Source organism: Mesocricetus auratus, unplaced genomic scaffold, assembly GCF_017639785.1.
Source record: "Mesocricetus auratus isolate SY011 unplaced genomic scaffold, BCM_Maur_2.0 Super-Scaffold_6730, whole genome shotgun sequence".
In the NCBI taxonomy this organism is placed as follows: Eukaryota; Metazoa; Chordata; class Mammalia; order Rodentia; family Cricetidae; genus Mesocricetus; species Mesocricetus auratus.
The window spans coordinates 111,114,011-111,137,043 of record NW_024429184.1 but is presented as its reverse complement, the minus strand read 5'-3'; the positions used below and the strand labels follow the sequence as shown (position 1 = coordinate 111,137,043).

The 23,033-nt window shown below is 39.3% G+C and overlaps 2 protein-coding genes and 1 long non-coding RNA gene across 4 annotated transcripts; 2 read left to right on the top strand and 1 right to left on the bottom strand.

The window, feature by feature from the left end:
- The first annotated feature begins 545 nt into the window (after window positions 1-545).
- On the top strand, window positions 546-3,756 carry Scgb3a2 (secretoglobin family 3A member 2). The gene is made up of 3 exons (XM_005069163.4): window positions 546-705; window positions 3,032-3,231; window positions 3,592-3,756. Exons 1-3 carry the CDS (start codon window positions 651-653, stop codon window positions 3,613-3,615), a joined length of 279 nt encoding a protein of 92 aa, XP_005069220.1. The 5' UTR covers window positions 546-650; the 3' UTR covers window positions 3,616-3,756.
- A 3,040-nt stretch (window positions 3,757-6,796) lies between these two features.
- On the bottom strand, window positions 6,797-20,736 carry CUNH5orf46 (chromosome unknown C5orf46 homolog). 2 transcript variants are annotated; one of them, XM_040741859.1, is made up of 4 exons: window positions 20,592-20,736; window positions 15,986-16,151; window positions 11,557-11,638; window positions 6,797-7,995 (listed from the first exon to the last, which is right to left on the bottom strand). In XM_040741859.1, the coding sequence occupies exons 1-3, from the start codon at window positions 20,659-20,661 to the stop codon at window positions 11,581-11,583; spliced, it is 294 nt and encodes a 97-aa protein (XP_040597793.1). In that variant the 5' UTR covers window positions 20,662-20,736; the 3' UTR covers window positions 6,797-7,995; window positions 11,557-11,580. The 2 variants fall into 2 exon arrangements, with proteins under 2 accessions (XP_040597793.1, XP_021082259.1); XM_021226600.2 differs by having other exon boundaries at window positions 11,580-11,638.
- On the top strand, window positions 9,884-13,095 carry LOC121138877. Its single transcript, XR_005875756.1, has 2 exons — window positions 9,884-10,894; window positions 12,251-13,095. It is a non-coding gene; the product is annotated as an uncharacterized LOC121138877 (long non-coding RNA).
- Window positions 20,737-23,033: the final 2,297 nt, after the last annotated feature.

Below are 23,033 nucleotides of genomic sequence, written 5' to 3'. Positions count from 1 at the left end.
ATGATGCTGACATAGACATAGACATAGACATAGACGTAGATGAGGATGATAGATAAACACACCCCGAAATCTCCTTGGATTACTAGAGGTCACCAGAAAGGTAACAGAGATCTGGTGACTTTGTCATAACCAATATGTGATTACTGATCTGTGGGTAAATTCAAGAGAAACATGGCAGTGTCATTAAGCGAAATCTAGGCAGTGCATCAAGTAATTCGATTCTCTAAACTTTAAATAAAGAGAGAACAAACTGGAGGAAAGTGTGCCTTTGTCCTGACATAAAGCCGTCACGTCTTCTTAAGTGTTCTTCCAGGAGAGCAATTCTTTGCCGTCTGCCGTGGCTTCTATGTGAAGGATTGGGAAAGAACTACTTGAGACTACTTCCGTGTATGGCTTTGCTTCTCACAAGGATGTGATGAAAAGCAGAAAACTCTCCAGAGTGTTTACTTAGGAAGCATGCCCTTCATGTTCTTCTCTGCTGGGGGTGAGTCAAAAGGCAGTGGTTGAAAGTCAGGTATTTGCTGCATATATTAGCACCTGTGTGGGTAATCATCCATTGCTGTGACGGCAAGCAGAACTCTTGACTCTGTGGATTTGATGCACTTTAGCACTGCATCCCGAAGTCCAGGAAAACATCACAGACACTAGCTATGAAGCTGCTATCTGTCTTTCTGCTGGTGACCATCGGAATTTGTGGTTATTCTGGTAAGTCTCCATCTGGAGCATCGATAGTTCTTTACTTTTCTGTTTCTATTGTAATAACACAATGGCATACCAGCTGTGGAGTATGATAAAAGGCATTTCAGATTCACAGAAAACGCTGGTAAATGTTGGAGGATAGTGGAGATCCTCTATCGGTCAAGCTAAACCAATGTAAGTACTACTTCCGATGCACAGTAGATTCACCAATTCATGCTGAGGGTCCACAAAGCCCATTCTGTTACTGGGGAATGGACATCCGTTTTTCTTAATCCCTAATAGATTTTTGAAGTTATTCTTGCTATTATCTCCAATTAGTCAGGTTGTTTGGTGGATTCCCTTGAAACAATTACATTTATCAGCTATAAAAGCTGTGGTAAAGGTGCTTACAGTTGGGCATGGGATGAGACTTCTACAGAAATTATTGTGCTGCACGCGCTAGTGAGGTATACAGGCAGAGCGCAGTGGGTGTACTGAAGTGTTTCATTTTCTAATAAGGTACAGAGGCTGGCTTCTTAGCAGGCGGAGCCACTCCTTTTAGAGGGAGCCACTGTAACTATCAAAATGAGATGTTTGGGTTCTGAGAAAAATGCTTGATGATAGCCATTGTTTACCAAGGGTAAAAGGTTCAAAGAGTGTTCCTCAGAAAGGTGTAGACACTCACAGACATGTTTAATGTGACCGGTATGAAGATTATTAGCATGAGATTCCAAGTGTTACCTGCACAAGGATCCTGACCTAAGGTCATTGTTTGTATTGGATGTTTTTATGAGAAATTTATCCCGTTTTGAATATTTCATTGTTGTGCAGTGTGCAAAGAAAGCTTTTGTAGACAAATATGTCAGCAGAAAGGAACATGGGTCAAAATAAGAACCGCCCTATGAGGAGAACGTTTGAGAGGGAAAATAGGTGATAGAAGATGGAGGCAGGGTGTGGACCAGGCTCAGTTTCATAATTCGAATCAGGAAACAAGAAGCTTTTCAAAGAAAAAATGAACCATGGAAGGTCTTAGCTAGCAAGATACAGATTGTTATGTGAATGTTCACATATTAGCATGTATTTACGTATCTGCACTGGTTTTCCAAAAAATATATCATGCATTTTCTATGGTTTATTTTCTATGCAAAGTAATTTTCTTCCTTTTTACCAGGAAAATTATAAACCATTATTTCAAATTGCAATCATTATCTTGTCAATTGTATTAATTAATAGGTTTTATATGATATGTGCACATATTAATACATCATGAACTAATTATGTGCATTTTCCATTCTCTCTACATGTCCCTTCTATAAGTACCTTGCTAAGGCTCTAAATATCCCTTCTTATTTCTTCCTATCTTCACCCTCCATGCCCCTTCCTACTTCTAGTGAGTACTATTCCTTAGAACAAAAATGTCAAATGCAATCGTCCCATTAAAAAACATTGATAAATCCCTACTGTCCTCTGGAAAAAGTTCCATAATTATGGGTATGGTACTGCAGGATTTAAAAAATCTTATTTTAATAAAGTTTTACAGCACCACCCTGTCATCTATGTATTGGTCATACCCAATGAAATTCTGCACTTTGCTCTCCCTCTCTGGACAGATGACTATACTAAGTGTGTGTGTGTGTGTGTGTGTGTGTGTGTGTGTGTGTGTGTGTACATGCATACATACATTGTCTAAGTGACTCCTTTCTTTAGTCTCAGAACTGTTTCTGCTCTAACTGGTGGCAATTATGTGTGACATTGAACTGAGTTGATTTCATCGACTGTAACCTAGTGCATCCATGCTTGGCCTTGAATGGAGAAACATTATGGAACCTCTCCTTTGGCCTGAAAACTGTGACTGTGGACAGCATATATACAAAGTGCTTTCTTTCTTATCCAATCACCTGTTAATATATACTGAATTAGTTTTCAGTACTTTCTCTTATTACATGCCCCAGTCAATTCTGAGCATCAGGCACATCAACAAACACAAATACCTTAGTCTTGTGAAGTTTCTATTCAAATGAGAGGACTAAGCATGTAAAATAGCATGTATATGATATTGTAGATAACAATAAAAATATGAGAAAAGAGTGAGAGAAGATGCTGTTCAAATATAATTGCTGCTGCGGGCTTCTCTGAGAGGTAACATTTAAAAGCAAACCAGACGGCAGGAGGAAGAAAGGACTATAGTTACCTGGAGAGAGAAGGTTCTAGGGAGACGGGCTGCTGCCTGCAAAGTTCCAAAGGCATGAATATTCATGAAAATACAAATGAATGGATGCAGGAGTGAGATTGTGATGGGTCTCAGACAGGAAAGGATGCACCATGTTTCCCTCTGTTCTCCTTTGCTCTGCAGCCACTGCCTTCCTCATCAACAGTGTCCCTCTTCCCGTTGACAAACTACCCTTACCGTTAGACAACGTTATTCCCTTATTTGATCCTTTGAAGATGCTTCTGAAAACCCTGGGTATTTCTGTGGAACATCTTGTGCAAGGGCTGAAGAAGTGTGTGGATGAACTGGGACCAGAGGCTTCAGAGGCTGTGAAGAAGCTTCTGGTAATTACAACTTGGATGGGGGAGGTCTTGTTTCCATGGGAGAAGCCTTAGTTACCCAAATGCCCTCTCATTGCTTATAAGTGTATTATTTCTTCTTCGTTGATTATACTCATGAAATTTGCATATCCCAGAGACTTCAAAAAGTAAAATATCTACATTTATGGCAATGACATTTGAATAGTACAAGCTGTGACTTTACCTGATTGGACAACTTCAGGATCCTTGATAAGGCATGCTGAGTCTTTGCTTCAACATCAGCAAAAACTTGTCAAGTAGAAGAGTGAAAGTGGATATTTTTGAAACTTGCTAATTACATGTAAGCTAGGCCTGGCATTTTATCTTTATACTTCTATTTTCCAGGAGGCCCTGTCACACCTGGTGTAACATCGGCATAAAGAGTGAAGGCGTGAGTGGACACAGAAGGATGTGCACATCCCTGAAGGCTGAATCTCATTCTACCATTTGTAGACTGAATGTCTTAAAGTGTAGTGAGTCTAGAAAAGAATGAATAAAGCAATGAAAAGATCTGTGGCTCAGCCTGTGTTCATTCTGGATCATAACTAGACAACTTTCCTTTTGGGTCACAGTCTCTAGAGACTGTTATTGGATGGATAGTCTAGCGCATGAAGGATATACTCATTACTTTCTCTTATCAATGTATCAAATATCTACATTCCCTACCGTTCTTTTCTAGTGGTATTTCTAGATTCATCATTTTCTTATTCTATCGTTAAAAATTGAATTTCAAAATGAAGAAAATGAAGTAATGTTTAATAAGGCTAAGATCATGTGATATAATGCAACCCTATGATGCCAATTTCTATTATGCCTGGAGCCACATTAAGTTCATCCAGTAGCTTTAATGGTCCTTATCTCAAGTTAGGCCTTTATTACACTGTCCTTAGATTTGTGTTTCTAAATCTAGCATCTGCAACAACGATGAACTTGCCTTTCCAAGGCAGAATTTTTGCTTCTGCTATGACCACCTGCAGAATAGATTTAAACCTTCTAATTATGACATGTAGAGCTCTTTACACACATTTCTAACCTCATCAGTATCATTTTTATGTGTATAATCCAGTCCCAGACACATAAAACATATCATTGAACCTCTTTCGTGCTAACAGACCATAAAAACTCAAGTTTTTCTTTCCTATGGAGAGTGTTACTGCATTCTACATCCTTGGGCCTATCACAGTCTTAGAACCATTTGCTATCAGACAAATTTCTTTCTTCTTCCTCTGTTCTTGTTTCTTTTGAAGGAAGAGAACAAACAGCATGTTATTTGTCGCAGACTGAGCTTCTGTGGTTCACCAGTCAGTAGACTTTGGGAGGCCCAGAGAATTGACAGGCATTGAAGAAAGAGTAATCTACTGTTAGAGTAACTCCCTTTGCTTTCCATTGGTGGAAGTCTCTGAAAGTGTGGGCACACGTTCAAGTTTTTGAGTTCTAGTGGTTAGGACTGCAGTAAACCCAAAAATTTCCAGGAGACTCCAGTCTCTGTACTCTGTGATGGCATATAAGGTAGTCATCAATATAATTATCGGGGGAGGGCCTTTAAAGTAGCCTTGATGCAACTTGAAGTCATCCTTGCAGATCTCTGAAAATATCACTAGTGCCAGATCTCTCTTTGAACCTATATTGGCTCCCTCTATTATGATATCTCTCATCCTGCTCTCCTCTATTCTTCCCCTGACTCAACCTTTCTGCTCTCCCATGTCCTCCTCTTCCCTTCTCTTCTCTCCCTCTTTTTTCCCCCATCTCTCTCTCCTCTTCCCCCATACTCCCAATCTGCTCAGGAGATCCTGTTCTCTGGGGTACCATGCATATCTTTCATAGGGTCCTCCCTGTTTCCCAGACTCTCTGGCAGTAGGATTGTAGGCTGGCATTCCCTTGCTCCATATCTAAAATTCATATATGAGTGAGTACATACCATGCTTGCCTTTTTGTGACTGGGTTACCTCACTCAGGATGGTTTCTTCTAGTACCATCCATTTGCCTGCAAATTTCAAAATTCTGTTTTCCCCCCCATGGAGTAGTACTCCATTGTGTAAATGTACCATGTTTTCTCTATCCACTCTTCAGTTGAGGGGCATTTAGGTTGCTTCCAGGTTCTGTATATTATAAATAATGCTGAAACATAGTCATTTCTTAGGAAAAAAGGATGTCCAGTGGTCAAAAGAATTGGTACAATTTGAAGTCTGTTCAAATAGAATCTCTCCTTTTGACCACCACTTACATGAAGGGCATAATGCAGATCTACAAACTGTGGAGTGAAGGGAGGAACTTGTGAAGTCAGAATAAGTGGTGTTAATCATATCCACCAAGGCCATAGATGCTATGTCTGGAGTCACACATGCTTCTTTGATGTTCACTCAGTCTCTATTCCTGCCTTTGGAGTCCTGTGCTTAAACCCAGTTGGGCACAGGGAGCCTCTCTACCTATCTTCAATCACACTATGAAGTTTCCTTGAGACCACAAGATCATAAAAGAAAAACATTATTCATATAAAAAAGCTTTTCTTTTCAAATTGAATATATTTGATGCCTGAACATGTGGATCTTAATGGAGTGTAAGGAAAAGGTAACAGCAGAGGCTGAGAAATTTTTTTTGTAAAGAACTGAGAATTGCCTGGCAGTGGTGGTGCCTAGAGGCAGGAGGATCTTTGTGAGTTCGAGGCCAGCCTGGTCTACAAAGCTACACAGAGAAACCCTGTCTTGAAAAAACAAAAACAATAACAAAACAAAACAAAAATGAATTTCCAGAGTTCTTGAACAGCGGTTGCTTAGCTCTGCTCCAAATCCTTTATCGACAATGAACCTGTTCCTATTTTCAGTCCCACTCTGAAAGAGTCGATTCAGAATGGATGACAAGTGTGTTGCTTACATGGTAATGCATTGATTTGTTGTAGTAAAATTACTTTACAAGTACAAATTAGTGAGTTAAAGTCTGAAGGGGACTAAGGATACACCTCAGTGTCTAAGAGTGCATGGTGTGCAATAGTAAGGGCCTGAGTTTGGATCCCAGCACCCAAGTAGCAAACTGGGTGTGGTCCTGTCAAGGCCTGTAAACACAGCATTGGAGGTAGAAAGAAGAGACTCACATGAGCTTGCTGACTGCCAAGCGACCAAAACACTCAAGTTCCAAGTTCAAGGACATACCCTGTCACAAAGAAATGAAGCAGAGAATGGTAGAAATAGAGAAGACTGATATATACTCTCCTCTGGTCTCCATGCAATGGGTGCTCCTGATGCCCACATAGGTGCGAATGCTCTCTCATTCTCTCTCTCTCTCTCTCTCTCTCTCTCTCTCTCTCTCTCTCTCTCTCTCTCTCTCTCTCTCCAACCTTCCTCTTTTCCTCTTCTCCTCCCCCCTATTTTCCCTGTCTCTATTTGTCTACCTGTCTCTGTGTCATCTCTGTCTCTATCTTGCTTAGAGACAGAACACGTGCACAGCATGTAAAAGACTCTGGGTTTAACCCACAGTACTACAAACAATGCCTCCCCCCAAAGACCCATAAAGCCCTGAAAATAGATTTTAGCACGATTGGTACAGAGAGGCATTCTAATTGTCGGATGCTGAGTTTAATAGAAATTTTAGGTAACTTGGTTAGGAAGGCTGTGACATTTAAAACTGACATCATTCTCCAAAAAAATGCAAAGAGAAGGTCATCCCAATTCACTGTAAAATTCAACGTTCATTTTCATTTCCCACTGGTTCAGTATTCAATCTTGGTTTGTCCATCTATATCATTGACAGTTCTTTGTGCTGTATGAGAACCTATCACAGATAAATAAAAACAGCAAAATAGATAAGTAATAGCTATGGAAACACCATGGCTGCATTCAAGGTGGCATTGGGAACAGGAACACTGCTTGAGAAGGACGGGACCCAGGGGCAAATCTGGTGAACTGAACAGTAGAATCAGAGTGGGTGCGTTTTCTAGACTCCGGGGCTGCCGTGGTCACCTTGCTCCATGACTTCAGTCTTGCTCTCCTGAACATACTAAGTAGGTGGGGGAGCATGTGTCTGTCAAGTGGGGCTGTGGCTACTCAAGGCTCAGCTCTGTGCACTGAAGTGGTCGTGTGAAGGGGCTGCACTCAGCAATTTAGACACTCTCCCTCCTCAACACCTTGACATTCTAGAAGGAGAATAATGGCCATGGAGGAGAAAGAGACACTTGGATGAATAGAGGAAAATCAGTGAATCAATGCTGAGTTCACTGACACAGGGCATGAGGCTCAGATATTTTTAAAGAAAAACTTTTTTTTAAAAATGTGTAAAACAGTGAAACGTCATATATCTTTAGAAATTAAGAAATTAGTTTTTGGAGCAAGATTAAAATCCTCTGTCTACAACTCCTTGTCTTTTTTATTTTAAATATTTTACTTGGTCCTTTAGAATATGTTACCATAATACTTATATTGTACATACGAAGAAGCCTTGAGTTTGCTTATGTACATATGTATATGTACTGTATAATCTCATTTTTTTGCTTCATTAAACACTCCAGAGAAAATTGCCAGGAACCCCAAATATGTAATTCTATAATTCCAAGAGGATACTTTTTTCGAACTTTGTAGAAAGAGGAATGTAAGGTCAAAGAGCTCAAATGGATTGCATTTGTCTGAAAGTGGGGATCCGTTCCTGGTGACTTGCTGGGAGCTGCCTTGAGGTCTCTGGTTCTGGATGACTTTGTGAAACAGAACTGGATGATCAGGATCTGGCTGTCCTTGCTTTGTCCAGCTGCCAGATGGGCGTGGCCTTCAAAACATAAGTAGAGAGAGGTGGAGAATTGACATTTTGCCTTAACAAATAGAGTGAAGACTTTCTACCTTTTCTTTAAAATGTTAATGCTTCTGCACTTTAAAGCATGAGAGGATTCAACTGTCAAACAGGTTTGAGAATATATGTAAAGTAACAGAAACAAACAAAAAAAGGTATGTAAGCAACTACTCAGTGACAAAGGCAAGTATGGAATGCAAGCGGAACAAACTTAAGGATGAACAAAGACATTGTCATGATGACCTGGACACTTGATAAATGGAAAAGACACAGTAGTCACATACATTTTGTGATTGGAGGAGACCAAAAGGTCCTAGGAGAGGCCATAGTGTGCCCAACTTTAATTGTGGTCATCAGCTGCATCAGAACTTTTCAATTAATTTACTTATTTTTAGGTATTACATAGTAAATCTAAGCACAAGACTTTGTGTGTCCAAAATACAGATTTTCTTAACAAAAGTAATGGGCATAGAAATAAAAAATTAGTAAAGGACATTCTTTTTCACTGTTTATGCCGAAGATCTTAGTTGACTAGTTAGCTAATGAGGTTTATCTCTTTTTTTGGGGGGGGGGAGGAGAAAAGGTAGTTTATAGCCAAATATGTCAAGTGACTTAAGATAAAAGAGGGAACAAATTGAATCCAAGTGGCTTCAAATAATTCAGGACAGTAAGAGTTCAGCGTTTTTGGAAACCCTATGCCTAGTAGAAGTCACATCAGTGTAGGGGAGCTGAGGTTGAGAGGATTTCATATTAATCAGGTGTTCAACTGCTGGAATGCCTTTATTTTCTGATCTCTGAACTGATCTCTCTTCATTCCCTGATACTGTGTGTAGACCTCACACAGTTAATCTTCTTTGTAAAGCATTTGTCATGCTTACCCATCCTGCAGGGGTTCCCTGTTGCCCAAGACATTTGCCAAGCCCTCCCATAGGTACCTGTAATTTACCTGCATGTTCTCAGGGTACACTCAGCTCAATGATAGCTCAGATGACAAGCTTTCTATTGGCAACACTGACAAAGTTAACATGTAATTGGAATAGATTAAATACTTATTAAAGGAGTGTGTGATTAAAGGTGATACATAGTACAAAGAAAAACCACATTGCTTAAAGAAATGCAGGACACCTATGGATTCTCTATCAATTATCTTCAATTGTGTATATTTTTAAAAGATTTACTTTAATTCTTTTTATATGCCTGTGAATGTCTGTGTGTTTGCATGCATATATTCAGGGAGACTAAATTTCTTGGCTGCCCTGTAGCTGGATTCATGCACTTATGAGAGACTCCACATGGGATCTTGGAAGCAAACAGGCCCTTTCAAGAACAGTAGTCACGCAGACTTTTGAAATAATGCTCCAGCCACATTAATCTATATATCTTAGTTTAAGAAATAAATAGAAGTCTGTTCACACTTTCTGAGCTGGAGAAAGAGACATTGCTGTGAATCACTTAATTGTAAAGTGATGACTTGCTTTTGATTAGATCAGACAGTTACCATAGAACCAAAACTTCTCAACTTACCCATTAAGAGCTATCCATAAGTGACCATGTCCTGGTCATTTAAAGAGATACTCCTTATCCAAATTGTATTTATTTATTCATTTTTTACAACTCCATATTCAACTATTTTTCATGAATTCTTAAGGCATCTAGGGTTCATTCAGAAATCTATTTTTTCAAGACTTTTTTAGTGGGTAGCTAAAAAAACAAAATCCTCCTATTCCATTCTGGAATCACTACATTCCTCTAGTGTTTCAAATTCAAAAGGAGAGAAATGAGGTTTCAGGAGGTGGAGGCCCTCATCAGTGGAGGCACAGACAGCAGGTGTCCACGGTATAGGCCGAGCTTGTACCATTTTGCTGCCAACGGATCTTTTACTCCTCCGTAATGCCTCACCTACTTGATTCCTCCTACACTGAAGCCTAGGTTGGCCCTGCAAGGATTTGGGACATGGGCACAAATGATTACGGGTGTATAGCAGCATTCTGAATGAAGACAAGGTATTAGGACACTTGAAACAAGAGGAAAACTCTTTCCCAAGGAGAAGGTGGAAACATGAACCCACAAGTGAATGTTTTTGGAAGTGTATCTTGCTTTGAGCAAGAGTTGGGATTATGTGTGTAGGGCCTATCTTGATTACAATGTGCAGGCCTTATTTCCATCCTTCAAAGTTCATGAAAGAGTAGGCTGTGTTCTGGCACAATGTAATAGTGGCTTTCTGAGCTCACATTGGCCACACCTAAATTATGAAATGGAGCCAGTAGAGAAAAGGAACTTTCCCAGCCCAGATAACAACAGATGTTGGGAAAGGCCGTGATTTCTGGAGGTGTACATAAAGCAAATCAACTAACCAAAAGGGAAGCATTTCATTTAAGCAAGCATCTTGGCTTAATCATTACTCTCAGCTGCTTCCTCATATGCCATTCTCTGCTCTCTAGTGGTGATAGATGGCTTAGATATAGGACGCATATCCTGGCATGGGACTCAATACCAGTCTCTTCCTCCTTCCTTATTGATGTGGTCATATCAACAATTGTTCCCATACCTTCCTTTTTTCATTTGTGAAACTTAAGAAATGATGTTTATCTTCTACAGAGACTATAAATTAGGTATGTATCCAGCACTTAAAATGAATCTGTAGCTCATTTCAAGTCAGGTACTGATACTGCTTTTCCATCTCCTAAATGTTTGTTTTTATATCGCAACCCAAGTTCTCAGGAGATAATTGAATAAAGAAAAGAATGTGTGTTCTGGGAATTCAAACCACATGGCTTGCACACGTGTCTATGTGTGGCAGAGAAATTGCCGGTGTTTTCTCCATGGACTGACCACAGCAAATTCGTCTCCTCCCATGACTGACTAACTGCATGATTTCGTGAGTGCTTAAGATTTTTTTTACTGTTTAAGTGTGCACTGCCCTCATATTTCACAGGTGGGCTTGTACAAAGCAGGCTAGAGTTAGGATGTGGAATGCTCTCCCAAAGGCCCAAGTGTGAAAGACTTGATCACTAGCTCAGTGCTATTGGGGGAGGAAGAAAATCTTCAGCAACTCTGGTTTGCCTCTCATTCTCTTCTTGGCCATGAGCTGAGGGCTTCACCGACCCCTGCTATGATGTATCCCCTAACTATTGTCCCAAAGCAGTGACACCAGTGCACTGGAGAGTGAAATCTTGAAAACTGAGAGCCAAAATGAATGACTACTCTTTATAGCCTGATTATGTCAGGCTTTTGTCAAGGGGACAGAAATCTAATAGCAGGTTCTGAGGAGAACTGTAGCGGGGATCAGACTTTTTCATCCCCATAGCTCATTGTTTCATGCCACACTTCTCCCTTAAGAACCTCCCAGTAAGTTGACAAGTAAGATGATAACAATATAGACATTTCAGTGTAATTCTAGAAACAAACTACAATTAGGACAAAGAAGGAACAGAAAAAATACCTACCTTTCTGGTTATAATTATGTATGAAATCCTGGAAAATCAATGAATGTAATTACCCAAACCCCTGTATTCTGTGTCTAAAATGCTATTATTTTACCTGCAAAGTATAAGTTAAATCACCTTAGGGTGTCACTTTTGAAGGTGGCTGTCCAGGGTCCTCATCAAGTTCCATAAAACTTCTTGAGAAAGAGAAGAAGAAGAAGAAAAAAATAAGCAGGAGTTATGCAAATTTATGAGAACGTCAGCATGATCTCATTACCACACTGTCTCATTTTGCCTTTTCTTTCTTAATTTCTTTACATTTGAAGCTTTCACTTTTACTATATTTTTGAAATTGAGTCTCACTTGTTCCCTAGCTAGCTTCACATGTGTGACTCTTCAGCCTCGGTCTCTCAAGTAATCTGGGTTACAAACCTGTACTGCTGTGCCTAGGACAAACCTTCTCATAGTTGAGGTTTAATTTTATTTTCCTGATTTTCCTATATGAAAGTAAAGTAAGACCTAAGATTTTCACAATAGTTTATAGCTGTCAAGATATTTGGGCATGATTACCTCTGAATTCAGTAACAAACCTATTAGTTAGTGATCCTTTAATAAAATCCTCTAAGCAGCAAGCATTATGTATGTATGTGTATATATATGTATATATATAGTGATAGCTATGCATATATATGTGTGTGTGCTATCTATGCATACACACATATGTATAATGCTAGCACTTAAAATGGGATCTAACATACAATACGAATCTGAGTATGTTTGTTTTACTAACTTTTATAATTCTTTTACAGGTGAAAAAAACTCAACAAAAAATATGAAACCACATTTTCACAACAAATGGCTGATAGACTGCAAAGTTCAAAGCTGAATTCTCTAGAGTGATGACTAAATTCCATACACACTACCCTCTATAGTTCATAGGCAGGGAAGCAGGGTAGGTTTTGAGATAATGAAAGATGATGCAAATATAGTTTGATGCAAATACCTGGTTTTTGAATAAACTGCAGCCTAATGGAGAACAGGAATGTGTTCAGGGACAGGTCATTTAAAACAAATATGGGAACACTATTTTACAGATTCATATTTAGAATGGAGAACTCCCAGCAAGAAGCTGCATTTTGGCTGTGAATGAAAGCTCCCTAAAGGAATCTGTGTCTACAGAGACTGGCTGGCTGATCAGAATTGTGAAGAGATTGGAATATTGCCATTCCAGAGGCTAATTACGTTATCTTGAGCTAGGTCTCACCTTCTAGAACAGTCATTACATACCATTACCCATTTCCCCACCCACCCCACATGAGAACTATTATCTTGTGACAGTAGATTAAAGCCTTTTGGAATCTTTTAATTTAGAAGACCACTAGTTTCTACTAATCCAAAAGCTAAGAATATCATCAGATAGCATTTTGAGCCCATAAAATAGATTTATCCATCTCAATGTACCTGCCTCTGTGACTTACACCTCAACGTTTTTAAACTTGTCTTGATTTATGACTTTCTCTGTCCTGTAACATTACAAAAACTTCATGAAACTGCCTTCATGTGGGAACATGGAATTTGGGGTAACCTAAATCTGTGCTCCTTGGCCATGGTCACTCAAAGTGTCTCCAGAATAAACCATCCCTTACTCCACTAAGGATGATATCAGTTGCTTTGTATCGACAATACAAAGTATTGTGGATTCCAAGCTGCAAAACAAAACAAAAAGATCCTGAATTTTGTAACCCCAAAATTGTAGGAATCTGTAACTTCTCAGAGCTTGTTTTTGAACTGGGCCTTAGAAAATAATTAAGTTTGTTGAACAGATAAAGAATGGTAGACTGCAGACTAAACTGTTGGCAGAGGAAGGAAAAGCTTATGCAAAGTCATTGAGGGTTCCTACACATATCATCTGTGTGTCAGGCTGAGGTATCTGGTGAGATGGATGGTGGAGATAACAGGAAATACAAGGACATCTAGGACAGACCTTTACCATCAGTCATAGGCATGTGCTTTGCTGTGTGATTGGTGGAAATTCATGGAAGAGTTTCAGGAATGGTAGTGAGTGAGCAGCTTTGTGGGTTTTTTTATTTTTGATGATGACATGAACAAATTTGTATATATCTACATTTTATCTATTTTTAACTATCTAAATTATAGTTTACATTTTCCCCTAAGAGCTTTCCAGTGGGTGCTGGCCCCATTGCCTACTCTGGAAATACTCTATGATATGCAGATAGAATTTATCTTGCTGGTCATTTGTAGTTGTCTTTGTATTAACTTATGTTATCTAGCCATAAAGACTAAAGACTTTTAAAGAAGGAATTTGCATATAAGATCTTATCCTTCACAGTTTACATCCTAACTTTTCACTCATTAAGATCCTAGCAAAGCTTTTTTTTTGGAAGCCTCCTCTCATGCAACACCTCCAACAACACCTGTGGTCTTCATCTGGGAATGAACTTCTGTAGTATGCTTGACATCCTGACTCCACCCTTAACTATATTTGTTCACTTGAACAAGGGATATTTGCTTTTGAACAAAACCCCTTAGGTTTCCATAGTTGATTTAAAATACATGGGCTTTAGGTACAATCTCTAAGTTATTTTCTTTAACTATTTCATCAAATGGATAATTATTTACTAATTGTCTGACACCATGGGAAAGATGCTCTGATATTATATTTGTACTAGATAGACCTATCTTGTTTCTGTGTTTCATTAAGCTACATGAGTACAAACAAATAGTTTTAGAATATTGCAAATAATATTACACCTTCTAAAAGCAAAATGACAGAGAACAGTGAGCAGGGAGGGAGAGCATAGTAATAAGAGGATAACAGAATTGTTTTTTGAGGAGTATGAAGATGAGTGAGCTCCAGAACCAAGCAGTAAGAAGTACACTGTGCATTGAAGGTAGAAGGCAGCCCTAAGGCAGCATGCCAGACCTCATCCAAAGTTCTAGTATCTCAAAGCAGAACTCTGCTCTGAATATGATGTAGAGAAATATAGACAAGGAGGTAACATTTCTTTTTTTTAACTTTTTCTTTCTTATCACTTTAATTTTAAATAGCTTGCTTCACATGTCAATCCCAGTACCCCTCCACCATCTCCCCCAGCCTCCCACCCTATCCCCACTTCCTTCCACATAGGGGATATCCAGAGTCTGTCATTTCATTCAGGGTAGGGTCCAAGCACTCCCCTAAGAGTCCAGGCTGAGAGAGCATCCCTCTTTGTGTTATGGACACATGAAGTCCTTTTGTATGCCAGGGGTAAACACTGATCTACTGCCCAGGGCCCCTGAGCTCAGAATCTCCAAGTCCTTAACGCAACGCATAGTAAACTTTCAGGACAGTACAATGGTGTATTTGACATATTATATAAAGGGACTTCCCTAGTGGAGGGGAAGTAATTATTTTGTCTCCTTGATTTGCTAAGCTGTGTAGATGACATTATTAGCTGTTTTGTATTTTGCATAGATCAAATGTTTTACTTATTCATTTCTTATGACTTTCCTTCTTGTCTTTACTAATAATCATGAGGAGACAACATATGTAAATAAAAATTACCCAAAAGGAAATGAAACAACAAAATATATCAACTTTGAGTTTTAATAATTTGTGGAGAAGGTTCATAAGCAGAACCGTATATAAATAAACATATAGATTTTAAGCATATCAAAGACTAAAAGAAGAGAACCAACTACTCCTTTATAAAAATGTTTTATTTGTTCTTGATTGAATTTAAGAAGTGATGTAAACATGAACAGAACTTCAAGGTTTGGTATAACTTTAGGACTCAGCTCCACAGCTGAGCACCTGGTTAGGTGTGGCTTTCGTATAAGATTTACCCAGAAAGCTTATGAAAAACGGTACTGCTAGCCCTGACTTTGATAAGCTATGCTATGGAATGCAGAAAGACTAACTCAAGCATAATTATCCACTGTGTCGTGAAACTGGTAGGTAATTAATCAGAGTTTTGTAAAACTCCACTTAGGTTTCTAGATAAAAATGAATTAAAATCAGCAACTTTCAGGGGGTACAGACTGAAATGTATGAAGAATAATGAGAGGTGATGTCAAATCTCAGGTATGTCAAATCTAAGGGGTAATAAGAAGCAGACTGGGAATATTAGAAAGACTCTGCGTTGCATCATCCTTCCTGGTGGCCAGTGTGCTACTCCTGGGAGTTCTGCACATTATGTCTGAAGAGAGATGATCAGCTACTTCAACTAGACCTCCTGAGGTACTCAAACTAGAAACCAAACACAGGACTCCTCACTTTCGTTATCAAGGGCACAGCTTGTCTTCCATTTCTCGTTTCAGAGTCCGTTTGCCCTCCTATTAATGACCCTGAGATTTTAAAATATTGCCTGAAGGATCTACTCTCACTCTAGAATTCAGGGCAATTCATTCATATGTAAACTGTACTTAAGGTAACACTTTTTTCCAAGAGGAATGCATGCATTAGTTGCATTTCATTTGGTTTCATGAATGCAGTTATTATCTACAGTGAAGCTGGCAAAAGCGAGGTGAATCTCAGTACTTACGACCCCCTGGACATTGACCGAAGGATGAAATCTACTGCATTCTCTATGATCTCAGAACCCAAGAGGCTTAAGAATTTTGGGAACTCTGGCTCTGGTTTTTTACTGGAGTCTTCTGGCTTGTTATCTGATTTCTCATCTGAATTGTCATCTTCCTTTGGTTTATCATCTGAAAACAAAAAATAAACAGGAAAGATTCTCAGATGCCGTTGTTAGCAACTAAAATGGTAAATCTGTTTCTCATGTGGGAGCTGTTGAGCTCTTTGGTATCCACCTGGTTCCAACTCATTAGTTATATCTTCCTGTTGCTGAGCATCCAGTGCCTGTCTGGCTGACGTCTTTACAACATTATCTCATTATTACTAAAAGCAAATGAGTAACAGACATTTAGGTAGATATTGGCTACATTTGGTTAACAAGAAAACAACACAGAGGTAACTTTCCTTTTTTTGTAAGACTTTTACTCCTTGAGAATTTCATGCAGTGTATTTTGAGCGTGTTCAATCCAGCTCCCCCCATTTACCAACCTTCCCATGCTCCCATCCCTTCCCATCCAACTTTGAGATTACTTCTATTTCCTTTATTCTCTCTCCATCAAGTTCAGTTTGTGTTTCCTAGCTAGTTTTTAACTTGTATCTGTTCTAGTGTCTGTCAGCCTATCAGGGTGAGGTGTTAAAGAAAAGTGACTTCTCTCAGTAGCTATCAAATGCCAAGAGTTCCTCAGCTAGTGGTGGGTTTCATGTCCAGACACTCCCTGCCTTTCCCCATCATTGCAGAAAGATTTATCGGCTTGAACTGCATTAAACAGTATAGATGAAAAGTCCAAAATTATATTTCAAAAATTAACAATATGTCTATTTAAAAATCAACCTTATTTAAGCTGAGATTTTATTTTGTTGGAATTGTGAAGGTCTTGTGCATGCTGAAACAAGCTGCTGTGTATCTACCCTGGTGTGTCTGGAAAACAATGGTTTCTTTATGTTATCAACTACTTCGGGCTTTTACTATCCTTCCAAGGACTTTTTCATGAAGCTCTCTGAGCCTTAGAGAAGAATGGTGTGATAGGAATATCTGGTTTGGGGCTGAGCACTCCACAGTCTTGTTCTCTGCATGATGACAATTGTGTGTGTGGAGAGTGTATCTGTGTTAATCGTCATCCACTAAAAGTAGAGGCTTCTCTGAAGAGGACCAAGACAATCTTTTTTATTTAAATTGAAACAATCTTATTTCACATACCAATCCCAGTTTGCTCTTACTCCCATCCTCCCATTCCCCCCAACATCTCCACATCTCACCACACATCCACTCCTCAGAGAGTGAGGCCACCTACGGGGTTCATCAAAGCCTGTCACATCATTTGGGGCAGGGCATAGGCCCTCCCTCCATATCTAGGCTGAGAGAGTATCCTTCCATAGGGAATGGGCTCCAAAAAGCCCATTCACATACTAGGGATAAATACTGGTTCCACTGCGAGCAGCCCCATAGACTGCCCAAGCCCCCCAACTGGCACCTACATTCAGGGGGCCTGGTTCAGTCTTATGCAGGTTCCCCAGCTGTCAGAGTGGGGTCTCTGAGCTCCCACTTGTTCAGGTCAGCGGTTTCTGTGGGTTTCCCCTTTGCTCATCACTCCTCCCTCTCCACAACTAGATTCAAGGAGTTCTGCTCAGTGCTTAGCTGTGAATCTCTGCTTCTACTTCCATCGGCTACTGTATGAAAGCTCCAGGACATTTAATGTAGTCACCAATACCAATAGATGCTCTTATCTACAGCTACATTGCATTACACTAATGTCAGTATCAGGTTTGAGACATAGAAAAGCTAGCTGTCCATGTAATAAAGGACTCCATTGTTTTCACGTGATTTCTTTGCCAATGGTAATATAAAGGAGATAAAAATCTTCATTGGTAGTCCCCATGTTCTGTATCAGTTTATCTTCACAATTCCATGTGGTAAGAAAATTACTAAGCCAATTTAAAATTGAAGAAGTAGAGGTAGACAGAGATTTCAAAGCTGTTTGAAAGAGAAAGAATTACCAGGTGATAGAAATATAACCCCAGGTCATGTATGTCTGATATCTAGATTTTTACAGTATTCTGTGGAAGAAACTGTGTGCTCTTTGCAGGAAAGGTATACAACCTGAACTTTATTTTTGAGATTAAACAGAAGATAAAGGACAAATAATTTCTGCCAGTTTTATATCACCTATTAATTTTATGAACAATGATTTTTACAAATCTTGTGCAAGTTTTCTCCCTGGGTAATGTTTTAAGATACAAAATTTTTATCATATTGGATGGAGAAATTGATAATATTTGGGGACCAGAAGGCTGTGTGAAAGTAAGAGAAGAAAGCATGGTGACTATAGGACTCATACACCTTGTCCTTCATCATCCATGACTAGGGATACATGTGTGTCCCTTGAGTGTTAATGGTAAAAGGAAGACCAAAGAAGCCAGGGATTTCTTTCAATCCCTGAGGATCATAACATCAACTGGTCTTGAAAAAAATGAAAATGATTAATTGTGAGCATCTGCATGGTTTTATACATCTGACAAGAAAGTACAGAAAAGGTAAAGACCTATGTTAGTTAACTGTCCACGGAATCACACTCGCAGACATTAAACTTCAGTACATATGAGATGGTATTCAGACAACCATGTCTCACTAATACTTTTCTCCTTGGTATGGAAAATGTTACCCAAGATAGAAGACATCAGGATGTTGGCTCCATTTTAGCACTGAACTGTCTCCTTGCAGTCAAGAGAGATGAGACCACTCCACTGTTGTTTTCCATTAAAAAGCACAGGATGATTAAACTTCTTCTTTTTCTCTCCCACTCTGGAAGTCATCTTGGAAGAATCCCACACTGTCCTTATAGTCACTGAAACAGCTACTGAAAGCATAGCCTGAGTTCATCCGCTTTAGTCTAATCCAGAGGCCAAAAGTCAAGAGTAAAACAAGAACCAGACCAATTGGATGCATGCTCTAGTGAGCCCATCAAGATATTCTAGTGGGCTTTGATTTGGGTATTCTAAAAGCATCCTCTGCTTTAGCTTCCCCTGATTCTTTGCTAGGGCCAGCAATGCTAATTAACTTTGTCTTCTCTTTCATACGTTTTTCTGGGCACTAGTTAAGGACTTCCTTACCTCTCTAAACATGGCTTTATCGAAATTGCCAATGCTCATTTGGGGCCTTTTAGATAGACCCACTGAACTGGTTCCTGAACTGTGGTACCCAACAACCTCTTTCAGCTATATGAAGCCATGCTGGCCATTGCCATAGTAATTGCATGAAGGAATTTAGAGTCTCCTAGAGCGTGAACAGGAGGTAGAAATCACCTAAGCAGTTTAAGTTTTAAAAAAACCTGAAAGTACTCAATTCTTTCTCTGCTAAAAACAAATGAATTTGTGTCTCTTAGCAACCTTGTCTTTACCAGAGGCCAAAGATGCCAGAAATGTTTTGGGGTCTCTGCCTGACATGGTTCCTAAATGGTTCTAAGGTTAATGAATCATGTTAGAGTAGCAACGAAGGTCAAGAGGATAGAATTTCTGGCCTGGGTGGAGACCTAACATTTCACTAGTACCGTGTAGGTCATCTGGCTAAGGGACCACCCCTTACAAAGAAGGAAGATGAGTTTCCCTTAATCCATGCCAAAGAGATGTCTGGAATAAGTTTTGCTTTAATGAAACATTGTACTTTTTTCCTCCCAGAATTCCAAATCCTTGGCACAGTAGCTTACCAAGTTATACCCAGGCAGCTTGGTGAGACAGCCAGATTGCCTGAAGTACTCAAAAACTGTAACTTTGATCTTATTCTGTCTCTATATTAAGCATGCACCTTTCCCAGTCACTTTGGGTTTTTCTGGTACTTTAGGCCTTTTTAGCTCCTTTGCTTAAGCCGCCTCCCTGTCCTGACACCATGTATCTGATCTCCACACTGGCAAAGAGCATTCTATACAAACTCACACATACACATTGAGACAAACAAACTGTCTGGGGTGTTTTTCTTTTAAACTCTAGTAAAACTGTCCTCAAGCCTGAAAATAATTTATTTATACATGATAACAAGAACATTTAGTATTTATTCAGTGATTTTCTTGGCCAGGCACTACTCCAAGCTGTTGTCTCTTTTATTTAAATTTTATGACCTATTTGTGTGACTGCTAGCAATTAATGTTCCTTATTTGTGTCACATCTAGAAGTATTAGATATCATGCCTCAATTTAAATTTCTATTTAGCAGTAGAACCACTATAGAGTGCTTCTGGAAATTATCTTTGTCATTGAATATTATTAATCATAATCACTAAAACATTCCACAGACACTTCTCAATGAATTTATAATGTCATAGTGTCACTTCATATCTTAAGAATATAAGAAAAGAGACTCATTCCAAACACCATACATTTACTATAGTTGGTTGATACAATCAGAATCAAGTTTAATAAAACTGCTTTCTGTATTAGATGTGTTTCCAACCTCCCAGCCCCAGTGTTCTTTCTGTGATGCCAAATATCCCTCCCCCTTTATGTTCTGAGCCAGCTTCCACCCAGCATTGCTAACTAAGGCAGAGTTTCTGGAGTTTCTGGGCTGTGATCAGAAACACTTACCTGCCTGGCTTGTCAGGATTAGGGCACACAGTCCCAGGACAACTGTCAGTCGTAGAACTGAGACAGCCATTCCTGTAGTCCTGGGTATTGGTGCAGATAAATTGCTTGGGTGCACCTGAAGCTTTGCTCCATTTATAGGACAGTTGTGGTGACATCATCCGCTGTGGAAATTAGGCTGTTGCACAAGACGTATGCACAGCTTGCTCTGAGATCTCTACCAATGAGCTCTGCCCTGGTTTTCAGTATCAAAGCAGTTTCTTTCTTTCCTTCTTCCTTCCTTCCTTCCTTCCTTCCTTCCTTCCTTCCTTCCTTCCTCCTTCCCTCCCTCCCTCCCTCCCTCCTTTCTTTCTTTCTTTCTTTCTTTCTTTCTTTCTTTCTTTCTTTCTTTCTTTCTTTCTTTCTTTCTTTCTTTCTTTCTAGTTTTCGTTAGCTTACAAAGAATTGGGTTTCGTTTAGGCATTTTCCAAATGAAATTTGCATTGTCATCTCTCTCCCCATCCTCTCTATCCCTCCATTCTGACGTGTTGCACCCCTAACAGCCTCCTATCAGTTTTCCCGTCACATGTGACCTTTTGCATTACGTCACTTTCGCGTTGCTTCTCCTTCTTGTTGCCCTCTCACGGCTGCCTGCCTGGTGTCACAGTGCACACCACGCCCCACAGCTGATCATCTACATGTGTGTGTGTGTGTGTGTGTGTGTGTGTGTGTGTGTGTGTGTAAGCATGAAAAGTTAGGGTTTTCTTATGAGGCGAAACGTGTGAATTTTGTCTTTCTGAGACTAGAGGGCCTTCTACTTTCCAGAAACCCTAAAATTTCATTTATTTTCCTTAGCAGGCTACATTTCACTATGCAGGCATCTGTGGATGAAAATCCATTTTCTAGATATTGTGAATAGTGCGGCAGCAGTGACCGTGAGTGTACGTTTATCTGTGGTAGTACACATAGTCTTTGAGTATACCGAAGAATGGTTCAGTTTAGTCATATGGTAGTTCTACTTTTAATTTTTTGCAGGAACCTCCATATTTGCTTCAACAGTTTACACACCCACCAACAGCGATTAAAGGATTCTTCTTTCTTCATAATCTTCTTGGTCTTTGTTGTGCTTGTCATAGCCAAATTGACGGGGGTGATATGGAATATCAAAGTGATTTTAATTTATATTTGCCTTATGATTGTTAAGGATACTAAACATTTAAAATATGCATAACTTGGCTTTTTTGTTTCATCTTTTAAGGACTATCTGTTCATCAACCCAGTTATTAAGTGGCAGTTTTGTGGTTCAGGGTGTTTAATTTTTTCTGTTCTTTATATATTCTGGATGTCAGTTTCATCTCTGAGGTAGTTTACTAACTGTGCAGAAACACTTTAATCTCATCTAGTCCCATTTGTCTATATTTAGGGATATTTCCTGTGCTATTGAAATCTTGTTCAGAAAGTTCTTGCCTGTACCTGTAACTTCAAGTGCATTCCCTCGTTTTCTGCTGGAAGCATCAGCATTTTGGGTTTTAAATTCAGGTTCCTGATCAATTTTAAATGGAGTTTTTCTGTACGGAGTGAGTGATATGGACCTGAGTTCATAGGTACCTCGTTCTGCCAGTACCGTATGTAGAACAGATGCTATAGACATGACTTGATTTCCTTCAAAATCCCAATGAATTTCCTCACACAACAAAAACGAAACAATGAAAAAATATATATTTGGAAACATGAAAGACCATGCAAAGACAGAGCATTTTAAATTTATTGTTTATTTTAAGTAATGGTTCTATTTATTTGATACTTTTATATGATGTACTTTGATAACATTCTAGGTCCTCCCGAGGTCCTCCCAGCTCCTCCCCCACATCCACACATATCCAACTTCATTGTCTTTCTCTTTCCTGAGTAGACAGAAACAAACAGACAAAAAAGCATGATGTCCAATTTTTACTGTATGACCGCTCCTGAGCAAGGGAGTTTGCCCTGGCGTGTGGTTGATAAACCCACTGTCACTCCACCTAAGAAAAGTGATTTTCCCTTTCCCAGCAGCTATCAATTACAGACAGCTGGGGAAAAAAAAAGAGTTCAGAGACCTCCACGAACTGTGTCATGGATTCTGGCATGTGGCTATGTTTCTAGAAAAACAATAATATGTGAGGACATTCCAGAGTGGCATGCTTTTATAAAGCACCGATGGAAAGAAAAGCTTTAGACATTGTAATTTATGATAGAATTCTGCTGGCCTATTGGAAAATCAACAGGATGAAGCAGGTGAAACCCATGTGAACTGCTCTTATTAGTTGGGTAGCAAGAAAATGGCATTGTCCTATGTATCAGATTGCTAGTACCATGTCTACATGTAGAAGATAACTAATAAATATATAATGAATAAATGAAATAATGAATATTTTTGAGATGAGAAACCTACAACTGGATGCCTTAAGTATATCTGTCAGCCAATAT